At 40.3% G+C, this 12,981-nt stretch overlaps 2 protein-coding genes across 7 annotated transcripts in view; one reads left to right on the top strand and one right to left on the bottom strand.

The window, feature by feature from the left end:
• Positions 1–12,887, top strand: part of INSYN2B (inhibitory synaptic factor family member 2B) — a 96,054-nt gene extending 83,167 nt beyond the window's left edge. For all 4 annotated transcript variants that reach the window (XM_044280882.1, XM_044280883.1, XM_044280880.1 and 1 more), the window contains one exon: positions 12,461–12,887. In XM_044280882.1, the coding sequence (XP_044136817.1) occupies positions 12,461–12,647 (187 nt within the window). In that variant the 3' untranslated portion in view covers positions 12,648–12,887. The remainder of the gene's footprint in view (positions 1–12,460) is intronic.
• DOCK2 (dedicator of cytokinesis 2) overlaps positions 1–12,981 on the bottom strand; it is a 1,177,826-nt gene that overhangs the window by 543,913 nt on the left and 620,932 nt on the right. The window lies entirely within an intron of this gene.

The raw sequence follows: 12,981 nt of genomic DNA, 5'->3' as shown, positions 1-12,981 counted from the left end.
CTTTGTCCCTATATACTGGGCCGGGTGTGTGAAGCACCTAAATTGTTGGTATCGTGAACAGTGAATATTAAATGTTTCACTGGTTTAACTATCTATTTATGTATAGATTTCCTATCTACTATTGCGATAATACCTTTGTCCTCATAATGGCCCCCGATCTATCTACCCTCCATGGAGGTATCTATGTCCTCTATGGATTCTATATCCCTCTGAGAATATGGGTCTAGATTAACTGATGCTATCACTGCCCATCTTGGCAATGGATCCTCACTTGCAACTCAGTTACTACTGACTTTAATATATTCTCGTTACTGTTAGGTTTATATGCGAATCACAACTACTTGGTACCGGTTGGGCCGTGTGCGCTCCACTCTGGAACGCAAGGCCCTAGTTGATGACGCCATACCTGGACGCCTGCAAACGTGATTCATCAGTCTAAGATCGCTATGCGCTCCATGCTGGAGCGCACGGCTCCTTGACGTCACATCCGGACGCTTGAACCGGATGTCCTGCGGCGCACGCTCCACAGTGGAACGCACGCCGGTCACGATGGGGCAAACACTTGAATCAATGGCGGCACCCTAACAGACACACATGAGGGGAATCACCCTGACACAGGTAATCCTATTTATCAATCTGGGTGATCAGTATAAAGGAGGGGCTGCTCTGAGTGATCTAGTGTTGGACCCTGGGAGGGGAAGCACGTTTACTGTACCTGAGGGACTTACCATCAAGAGACAACAACAGTAAGTAACTCTGCTGCATCACCCCTAGACATGAGCTGACTATAATGGTCCATTTTTGACACACACTTCTTTGTTACTAGTGGACTCTAACTAATAGGCTGCCATATCCTAAGGGGCTGGTTCACCTTATCCAGATCGTATCTTAAGGTATGCTTAATTCTCTTATCCATTGATGTTATCATATACGGGTCTTATATAATCTGACCCTACATTGATTGGTTACTATATTACGTCTTCAGTGTATCGCCACGCTGGATGTGAGTGAAGCATCTCTTGGACACCAGTAATATGGCTGGCCTCTAAGAGTACCACTATCTTGAAGATCGCCGCTTGTAATTTCTGGGACCAATCGTGGCCACATGTGTGTGTTGTACTCTGTCTTGACACAGTGAGTGACCTCCTTTAATATGGCTTTTGCTGGTGGTGGTCTCTCACGATAGTGGGTGTGGTGCTGGGGTACAACTGGACGCCTGTACACAGCATGTATTCCCTCTTTTTCTCTTTACAGATATCCATCTTTGATTGTCTTATGTGACATACACATGCCCGATATATCAAGACGCTTGGTACTCTTTTCCTCCCTCTAGACCTCCCAGGAATATCATCTGGTCCAATCTTTTAATCATTTACGTCTTTGTTTGACACCACTTGCTAGACGGATATATCATGGATGCGCCAATATTACTTGAGCCTCCTCCCGTCTGACATGGTTCCTTTTTTTCTTCATTGATTTAATTATCTTATTTCATCCACCCCCTGATGATCCCACACCGTGGGGGAAACGCGTTGGGGTTGAACACAGATTAGTTCTGTGACATTATTAATTATCACTATTTGGTGTCTTTGTATTTATGTAATTGTAGTTGACTGCACCGTGTACCTGTTGGTATTTGACATCAACAGGGCTGCATACACTGTGCACTTCTTGTTTTTGATCCTCTTTGTCCACGCCTACACCAGCCCACCATTATATCTATGGCCTCCTAAAACCATATCTAATAGGGTACATCAGGAGTCGCCAGTCAGGTTCGAGGACAGGGGGCCTCCACCATCAGGAGTCGCCCCTGGGCTTAGGGCCTAGTCTTAGGATTTGCAGTTTAGGGCTACGTAATACATACATTGGCCAATTACTTCGATGGTCTGGTGTACGCCTGGACACTTTTGGATATTTGTGTCTGTCGTAAGTAGTAATAAAGTTGATATATATTTTTGTTAGGGTTACGCTGTAGCTGGACCACAATAATTCTGAATACCTAACCCATTATTTTTACGTATATCCTAAATTGCTGGATGTTTATTCTCTTGATAAGCTTCAAGAGGTAGTCACCTGAAATGGTCTTCCAACAGTTTTGAAGGAGTTACCAGAGATGCTTAGAACTTGTTGGCCCTTTTGCCTTCACTCTGCGGTCCAGCTCACCCCAAACCATCTCGATTGGGTTCAGGTCCGGTGACTGTGGAGGCCAGGTCATCTGGCGCAGCACCCCATCACTCTCCTTCATGGTCAAATAGCCCTTACACAGCCTGGAGGTGTGTTTGGGGTCATTGACCTGGTCTCTAATCTGAGCTGCTGTTAACCTGAGATTTCTGAGGCTGGTGACTCGGATGAACTTATCCTCCGCAGCAGAGGTGACTCTTGGTCTTCCTTTCCTGGGGCAGCACCCCATCACTCTCCTTCATGGTCAAATAGCCCTTACACAGCCTGGAGGTGTGTTTGGGGTCATTGTCCTGTTGAAAAATAAATGGTGGTTCAACTAAACGCAAACCAGATGGAATAGCATGCCGCTGCAAGATGCTGTGGTAGCCATGCTGGTTCAGTATGCCTTCGATTTTGAATAAATCCCCAACAGTGTCACTAGCAAAGAACCCCCACACCATCACACCTCCTCCTCCATGCTTCACGGTGGGAACCAGGCATCCAGAGTCCATCCGTTCACCTTTTCTGCGTCGCACAAAGACACGGTGGTTGGAACCAAAGATCTCAAATTTGGACTCATCAGACCAAAGCACAGATTTCCACTGGTCTAATGTCAATTCCTTGTGTTATTTAGCCCAAACAAGTCTCTTCTGCTTGTTGCCTGTCCTTAGCAGTGGTTTCCTGGCAGATATTCTACCATGAAGGCCTGATTCACACAGTCTCCTCTTAACAGTTGTTCTAGAGATGTGTCTGCTGTTAGAACTCTGTGTGGCATTGTGTGGCATTGACCTGGTCTCTAATCTGAGCTGCTATTAACCTGCGATTTCTGAGGCTGGTGACTCGGATGAACTTATCCTCCGCAGCAGAGGTGACTCTTGGTCTTCCTTTCCTGGGGCGGTCCGCATGTGAGCCAGTTTCTTTGTAGCGCTTGATCGTTTTTGTGACTGCACTTAGGGACACTTTTAAAGTTTTCCCAATTTTTCGGACTGACTGACCTTCATTTATTAAAGTAATGAAGGCCACTCGTTTTTCTTTACTTAGCTGTTTTTTTATTGCCAATATACAAATTCTAACAGTCTATTCAGTAGGACTATCAGCTGTGTATCCAGCTGACTTCTCCACAAGGCAACTGATGGTCCCAACCCCATTTATAAGGCAAGAAATCCCACTTATCAAACCTGACAGGGCACACCTGTGAAGTGAAAACCATTTCGGGTGACTACCTCTTGAAGCTCAACAAGAGAATGCCAAGAGTGTGCAAAGCAGCAATCAAAGCAAAAGGTGGCTACTTTGAAGAACCTAGAATATGACATTTTTTTTGTTGTTTCATACTTTTTTGTTATGTATATAATTCCACATGTGTTAATTCATAGTTTTGATGCCTTCAGTGTGAATCTACAATTTTCATAGTCATAAATTTTCATGAAAATAAAGAAAACTCTTTGAATGAGAAGGTGTGTCCAAACTTTTCACAGGTGTGCCCTGTCAGGTTTAATAAGTGGGATTTCTTGCCTTATAAATGGGGTTGGGACCATCAGTGGAGAAGTCAGGTGGATACACAGCTGATAGTCCTACTGAATAGACTGTTAGAATTTGTATTATGGCAAGAAAAAAACAGCTAAGTAAAGAAAAACGAGTGGCCATCATTACTTTAAGAAATGAAGGTCAGTCAGTCCAAAAAATTGGGAAAACTTTACAAGTGTCCCCAAGTGCAGTCACCAAAACCATCAAGCACTACAAAGAAACTGGCTCACATGCGGACCGCCCCAGGAAAGGAAGACCAAGAGTCACCTCTGCTGCGGAGGATAAGTTCATCCAAGTCACCAGCCTCAGAAATCGCAGGGTAACAGCAACTCAGATTAGAGACCAGGTAAATGCCACACAGAGTTCTAGCAGCAGACACATCTCTAGAACAACTGTTAAGAGGAGACTGTGTGAATCAGGCCTTCATGGTAGAATATCTGCTATGAAACCACTGCTAAGGACAGGCAACAAGCAGAAGAGACTTGTTTGGGCTAAAGAACACAAGGAGTGGACATTAGATCAGTGGAAATCTGTGCTTTGGTCTGATGATTCCAAATTTGAGATCTTTGGTTCCAACCACCGTTTCTTTGTGCGACGCAGAGAAGGTGAACAGATGGACTGTACATGCCTGGTTCCCACCGTGATGTGTGGAGGAGGAGGTGTGATGTGTGAGGGTGCTTTGCTGGTGACACTGTTGTGGATTTATGAGCAGTTAGAGTGGAATAGACGGCTCTACCACTTGGGTAAATGCTAGAGGTGCGAGCTGCTTGAACTGACTCACCCAGTCAGGAGCATGTAATTATAGAAAGAAAGAGATTAATTTGGATTATTTGGGTTCAATTAAATATTTATTTAAATTAGTAATAGGATGTTAGGTTATTTTATGTTTGGGTATATATGGTTATGAGGGTACTGTGTGAGTAATGTCACTCTGAGGTAAATGTCCTGGAGATGAGGTGACAATATATAATGATGTAGATAAAAATGAAAATAAAGATAAAATACTAGTAAAATGCTCTGTGGTGAGTATCTTGGAGACAAAGTCACAGTATATAATAGTCCGGAATAAAAAAATTTTTGCAATAAAAAAGACACCAGCACATATAAAAAACTAAAAAACAATCCAACAGAACAATACTACTCAGAACTATTACAATACTGTGAAAAAGGAAAAGAAGAAGGCATTATATCAGAAACAGAATATACGTTCATAGTAAACACGCCCCAAAGATTACCCGCACTGTACTGCCTTCCGAAAATACACAAAAATAGAGATAACCCACCAGGCCGCCCCATCATTTCGGGAATACAATCATTAACCAGCAATTTATCACAATACATAGATACACTATTACAACCAAGAGTAAAAAAGATTAAATCATACATCAAAGACACCACACAAATCATTAAGACAGTAGAAAACCTAAAATTCAAATCCCACTGGTACATAGGAACACTAGACGTCCAATCACTCTACACCAGCATCAACCACCAACAGGGAATACAAGCAGTCAATAAACAACTAACAAAAGAAGCTACACTATTACCCGAACAAATTGAATACATAATGAGAGGCATAGAATTCATACTCAACCACAATTACTTTTACTGGAATACAGATTTCTACTTACAAATCCAAGGGACGGCCATGGGCACCAGATTCGCCCCCAGCTATGCAAATCTATTCATGGCGCAATGGGAAGACGAGTACATAGCGCCTAGACTGGGGTCGGATCTGGTGCTCTGGCAACGTTATATTGATGATATCATATTCATATGGCAAGACAGTAGAGAAAACCTAGATACCTTCCTAACCACCATCAACACAAACCCATATGGCCTAAAATTCACTTCATCTATCAGCAACTCCAAAATAGAATTTCTGGACCTACAAATCACAATAGAAGAAAATAAACTAATATGCACCACTTACCACAAACCAACATCCAAAAACAGTTTCATTCAATATGACAGCTGCCATTTACCATCATGGCTTACTAATATCCCACAAGGACAGTTCCGTAGGGTCAAGAGAAACTGCACAACAGAATCAGACTTCATGGAGGAAGCAAAAAAGATGAAAGAGCAGTTTATGGATAAAAAATACCCCACCGAATTACTGGAAACGTCACTAAGCAGAGTCAATAAGATGGAAAGAAAGTCATTTTTTGTAAATTCAATTAAAAAATCAGGGGAAGGAGAGACAACACCTAGAATCATATTACCATACAATCCACAATACAAAAAAATCAAAAAGATCATAAAGGAACACTGGTACCACATCAAACAAGACAAAATAATAGGAACCACCATCTCAGATACTCCACTCATCACATTCACCAAAGCTCCAAATTTAGGTCTGAAAATTGCCCCCACCATTAAACACAATAGAGAACACCCAACAACAATTCAAGAATGGGCAGACATCAAAGGCTTTTTTAGATGCGGAAAATGCAACAACTGCCGGACAACATCATTTCCAAAGAAAACCATCTGCGTTACATCTAAAATAAATTCCCACAAACAAGAAATCAAAGAATTCCTGACATGCAGTTCAACAGAAGTGATATATGCCCTAGAATGTCCCTGTCAAAAACTATACATCGGTCGCACAAAACGAACACTCCAAAAACGCATATCAGAACACATTGCAAACATACGAAAGGGATATGACAAACACACAGTATCAAACCATTTCAGACTCATACACAACAAGGACCCAACCGGATTAAAATACACAGCATTAGAGAAAGTAAAAAAAGACTGGAGAGGAGGCAATTTTATACATAAAATGTCCAGAATAGAATCTAGGAGGATTTTTGAGTTCAATTATGTCCTGCCGAACGGATTGAACGCAGAAATGGAGATCTTCGGTTTTCTTTAGGGGGCTGCCGCCCCCCGATGCGCAACCAGTGGGGTCTCTAAGAATCCTCCTGGTTGCCCCTTGGGGAGCGGCCGCTCCCTCAGTCACCAACACACATGAAACAAGAAACTAGAAGATAAAATTAATACTCATTGGTACCCCAAGTTTCAACAAACCGAATCAGTCACTAAATACACCAAATAAAAGATTTCCCCAGTATACTGACCCTACATCAGACCTATACATCAGATTATCTTTTAATCCAAATCAAACATTCTCTCTCATGCTACCATACCCGGGAAAGCACATTCTTCCCCCCATCACGCCTTTTAAAACACACAGGGAACTAAATCCTAGAAGGCCCAATTTAACTACCAGGAGTACATGATACCACGCTTTGGAATTCACACCTTTCTATCCTTGAAATGTAAAGGGGGACAATCCAGGCAATCTCTGGGTCTAGCATATTACGGACCAGCGATGCAATGAGTGCCCCCAATTATATTTCCATAGAACTCCACCTTTACGGTTATTCATATGAATATACTCCACAAATACAAACAATTGGATATCCCAAGACCATCTGAGATGAAAAACCAATAAATTCCAATCACACATACCACCCCTCAACATTATCCCTCAATACTATCCCATAATATTAAATTGAACTCTGCACTTTAATGGACCTTCTGTTCCGCTGTATTTGGGATGATAAACCATAACACAAAAACATGTAGGATCCTGTACTCAATGGACTGATAACACAAAAAATATGCAGGAACCCCTATTTTAATGGACCGACAATATATGTATCCAAAGCATAGAAGCATCAAGACCACAAATTATGTCATCAATATGATAGATTAGGGAGTTCCATATATATAGGACTGGCCCTGCAACACAAACTATTTTTGTTTCACTTAACAAATAGAGGGACTATCATATTGAAAGAGCAATTGACATCAATCACCCTCAATTATGTCTCTATTTTATCTTTCACCGTTAGATACACATATATGTATATATATATATATATATATATATATATATATGTGCCTATACAAGCAACTATAAAAACCATTATCCCTCACACCATTTTAAATCTTAATTAAATAAACAGATAAAGATGGGCATGAAAGTAATTAATGTACAAAGGAACCCTATTAAATGAATTAGCCAATAAAGAAGCTAATTACTGCTGCCCTATAAATATCACAACATGGACTATGATCCTCCACTTACTGATGAAGGGACTAAGTCCCGAAACGCGTTTAAGCAGCCGGGGATCATCACACTAATTGCTACTCTGGACTAGAGTACGAACAGCAGAGAAATTCAAGCGCTGACCAGGACCGCTACTACGGGCCGCTGACGTCATTCAGCAAGACGCGCGAGCCACGCCCCCAGCATCCAAGGCAACACGAGGGACGCTACTGAACAGAGAGCCTCCTAGGAAGTTGCGACCTGAAGGAGAAGAGAACAGTGCCAGCGCCAGGAAGGGTAAGTGATCTCTGTAGCCAGAGACAGTGCGGGACGCCGCACCCAAGCACAGAGCTCCGCTTCCTTCCACAGCGTGTATAACAGAGATACATACATGCTTACACTAAAACATTGTTACAAGCGCAGCACTTACCGTGGATTAAGCGGCAACATTATTGATGGACTATCTCTATAAAGGATTAATACTGCACTCAGGACATCCTCACTAACCACTTGAATTATCTCTGTCCTCTAAACAGCAGTCACTGTGACAAAAAACAGCACTTTAAAGACCTAACAGACTTTTTGCCTTTTATTGCAGCAGTTTTTACTGTTGTGGATTTATTCAAAATTGAAGGCATACTAAACCAGCATGGCTACCACAGCATCTTGCAGCGGCATGCTATTCCATCCGGTTTGCGTTTAGTTGGACCATCATTTATTTTTCAACAGGACAATGACCCCAAACACACCTCCAGGCTCTGTAAAGGCTATTTGACCATGAAGGAGAGTGATGGGGTGCTGCGCCAGATGACCTGGCCTCCACAGTCACCGGACCTGAACCCAATCGAGATGGTTTGGGGTGAGCTGGACCACAGAGTGAAGGCAAAAGGGCCAACAAGTGCTAAGCATCTCTGGGAACTCCTTCAGGACTGTTGGAAGACCATTTCAGGTGACTACCTCTTGAAGCTCATCAAGAGAATGCCAAGAGTGTGCAAAGCAGTAATCAAAGCAAAAGGTGGCTAATTTGAAGAACCTAGAATAGGACATATTTTCAGTTGTTTCACACTTTTTTGTTATGTATATAATTCCACATGTGTAAATTCATAGTTTTGATGCCTTCAGTGTGAATCTACAATTGTCATAGTCATAAAAATAAAGAAAACTCTTGAGTGAGAAGGTGTGTCCAAACTTTTGCTCTGTACTGTATATATATATATATACAGTGCTGCCCATATTTATTCCTACCCCTATCAAATTTTGACTTAAAGTTACTTTTATTCTACCAGCAAGTAATTTTTTGACGGGAAATTACATAGGTGTCTCGCAAAAGATAATAAGACAATGTACAAGAGGCATTATTGTGGAAAACATTTCTCAGCTTTTATTTACATTTTAGCAAAAAGTGTCCAGTCTAAAATTATTCATACCCTTCTCAATAATCAATAGAAAAGCCTTTATTGGCTATTACAGCAATCAAACACTTCCTATAATTGCAGACCAGCTTTTTTGCATGTCTCCACAGGTATTTTTGCCCATTTATCTTTAGCAATAAGCTCCAAATCTTTCAGGTTGGAGGGTCTTCTTGCCATCACCCTGATCTTTAGCTCCCCCCACAGATTCTCAATTGGATTCAAGTCTGGCCTCTGGCTGGGCCACTCCAAAACGTTAATGTTGTTGTCTGCTAACAATTTCTTTCCTACTTTTGCTGTGTGTTTTGGGTCATTGTCATGCTGAAATGTCCACTGGTGCCCAAGACAAAGTTTCTCTGCAGACTGCCTGATGTTGTCGTTGAGAATCCTCATGTATTGCTCTTTTTCATGGTGCCATTTACTGTGATTAGGTTCCCTGGTCCATTGGCTGAAAAACACCCCCAAAGCATTAGGTTCCCACCACCATGTTTGACAGTGGGGATGGTGTTCTTTGGGTTGAAGGCTTCTCCTTTTTTACGCCAAATGAAGGAAACATCATTGTGACCAAACAATTCAACTTTTTTTTTATCTGACCATAACACAGAAGACCATAATTCTTCTTTGTCCAGAGGAGCTTTTGCAAAAGGCCAAGCAAGCTTTTGTGTGCCTTATCTGGAGAAGTGGCATCCTCCTTGGTCTGCATTGTGCAGTGTCTGCTCGATTGTCTGCCTAGAGACATTGCCACCAGCAGAGCCCATATTCACCAAGATGGCCTTGGTGGTTATCCTTGGATTCTAACTATCCTCCTGGCCAGCACAGGTGTCACTTTTGGCTTCCGACCGTGTCCTCTGAGATTTTCCACAGTGCGGAACATCTTGTATTTTTTGCTCAAATGCAAATAAAAGCTGAGAAATGTTATTTATTTATTTTTTTCCACAATAATGCCTTGTACATCATCTTATTATCTTTTGGGAGACACCTATGTCATTTCCCGTCAAAAAATTACTTGCTGGTTGAATAAAAGTAACTTCAAGTCAAACTTTGCCAGGGGTATGAATAATTATGGGCAGCACTGTATATATAAAGAAAAAGTAAAAAAAAAAACTGCTCCCATGTGGATCTGGAAAATAATCTAAACATTTAACAACCCTGCAGTCTTTTTTTGCAGCTCAAACCAGCATGAGACATATAATAAATTATCCCACATTCTGAATAAATCTGTAGATGAAGTTGATTCCAAGCTACATTTGGTTCACTACAAACTATTACATTTGACAGCCTGCTGAGCTATCCAGACACAATAATTTAGTTTATTTGTCCATGCTCTGAAGTGTGTTTTATGTTTCTTATCTTGCTGAATTCGTTATCTGTCAAGCTTCATGAGAGAGAACATGATCTATTATTTTTTTTTAAATGGTGTGAGGCTACATTAGTTCAATATATTTGTTTTCCTTTATGTACGGTCTAACGTGGTAGGATTTTAGAGTACTAATTATGAAGCAGAAACATCTTTGGCCAATGGAAAGTTCTGAATATGAAGTTATGCAGCTACATTAGAAAATATCAGTGACATTACATTTCAGTAGTCTTTGTGAGCTCATTATGGATCATATATTAAGCAAAGCCTATAAAATGAAGAACTTCTAAAGCAAGTAGAAGCGATCCACAGCACTTGTCAGATGCTTGATAAAGACTTCACGTTAAAACGTTGCCATGTTTGTTGTCTGAATAAACTGCAAGATTATTTTGAACTGACGAGTGCTGTGGATCCCTTCTACTTGCTTGGTATTTGTCTGGGACTTTCAATCCTGGGTCCCCATCCGCTTGCATCACTTGCCCTGTGGACTACTATCAAGTATCCTGAGGATCATAATTTTTCCCAAGTTGGGTTGGAGTGCTGCTTAATATTGACTATACCGTCACTTCTAAAATTACACATTTAGAAGAGAACAGTAAATATCCAGTGACAACACAAATGATCACCCATTTTAGCTTTTTGCAGTCAGGCCTGCCATCAGGGCAGTTGCAAAGAACTAAAAGATTTTTATTTTTCTTCAAAGTGGTAAAACTAAATAAAAACTATACAAATTTGGTATCCTTGTAATTGTACTGACCCACAGAATAAGGTTGTCATGTCAATTTTAGTGCACAGTGAACGCTTTAATATCAAAACCCCCAAATCTTGGCAGAATTTTTTCCCCCCCACAAAGATTTTTTTTCCTGTTTTACAATACAGAACATAGTATATTAAATGGTGCCACACACAAACTAAGCCAGGGATGCTCAACCTGTGGCCCTCAGCTGTTGTAAAACTACAACTCCCACAATGCCCTTCTGTAGGATGATCGTTGTAGGCTGTCTGGGAATGATGGGAGTCATAGTTTTACATAAGCTAGAGGCCCGCAGGTTGAGCATACCTGAACAAAGCCATCACATAGCAAAGTGAACGGAAAGTTAAAAATGTTATGGCTCTTGGAGTCTGGGAAGGAAAAATAAAAAATTATTTTAAAAGGAAAAAAATATTTTCCTTCTAGTTAAAACCAGATAGTAACACATATCCTATTTTTCTAATCTCTCTTTATTTTCTGATTGCAGATTTTTTAATTCTATTTTCTGAACATGAATATGGGGGAGTCCATCTAGCCTAAGCTGTTCTTAAGAGCATTTAGAAAGCATTAAGAAAACTGGTTTACAGTAGCCACATGGGCCATAGACACAATGCTCAGGAGGGGACCCCATTGACTTCTATGGGAGAACTTTCTGGGCATACTCTGTGACCTGTGCAGAGGTCATTGTACAAGCAAAGCTTTGACAACCACCTATTTTGAATGGTGGATTCTGCCTTATCTTTACACATATTACAGGCAGAATTAGAATAATATATAACTGCAATAAAGTGATCTGTACAGACCAAGATGTGACACCTATTATTAGGCTTAGCGGCCAGTGTAAAACTGCAGGATTTTATGTTTTTTTGCTGAAATATAGATATTTGCGGGGAAAATTAAAAATAACATCACCAAAAGTTCTTTAAAAATATGTTAAACATAATAACAGGATTTAAACAATAGCTCATTTTAGATGACATATTTCCTTTAAGTGTGCTGGTCTTGACAGCTACTATAAAACATTTATATTCAAGCATGTTTAAGGTATTGCAACAGTCTTGTTTTGACCTTTGGATGTCAGGGATTAATAAGAAATTAAGAAAACAGTACTGCTAAAACAAGGATTATTCTACACAGAGACCCAAACCTATATTAGCAAATTATAATATATGTGTTATTCATTTACTTCCTAGTGTAGAATATGACTTTAGACAACAGGAAGAAAGATTCCTTCACATTCTGAAGAAATTTGATAAGGTGGAAGCAAATCCTATTCTGTCTCCTGCTCCAAAACCAGAACCAGAAATTGAGCTTACTGAAAAACAGGAAGAACGAAAAAAATTCAAAAAAAATAAGAAGAAATGTTTCTGGTGGATCTGACAACTAACATGGTGCAAGACCATTGTAACCAAGACTGCGTGCTCCTGGACATGGTGAAACCTCCTCTCTTTAAAATCTGTATAAGATACTGTTTTTCATATGTAACTATATAAAAGTAAAATATATTGTATAAATAGCTTTTTATAAGGTGTAAATAATTTTATATCACGTTGTACATGATTCAAATATTAACAAGCATTTATTATATAAACTTTTTGTTAATGCTTCACTGGGAACCAGTTTTCTGCCACTTACTTAAAATAAAATATAGTTTATTACCAGAAAATTGACATTTGAAGTCTGTTATGCAGTTTATACATGATGAGTTGCCCTG

The sequence above is a fragment of the Bufo gargarizans genome, chromosome 2 (genome assembly GCF_014858855.1).
Source record: "Bufo gargarizans isolate SCDJY-AF-19 chromosome 2, ASM1485885v1, whole genome shotgun sequence".
In the NCBI taxonomy this organism is placed as follows: Eukaryota; Metazoa; Chordata; class Amphibia; order Anura; family Bufonidae; genus Bufo; species Bufo gargarizans.
Note: the sequence above shows the minus strand (reverse complement) of the source record. Positions and strands in the feature narration are given on the sequence as shown.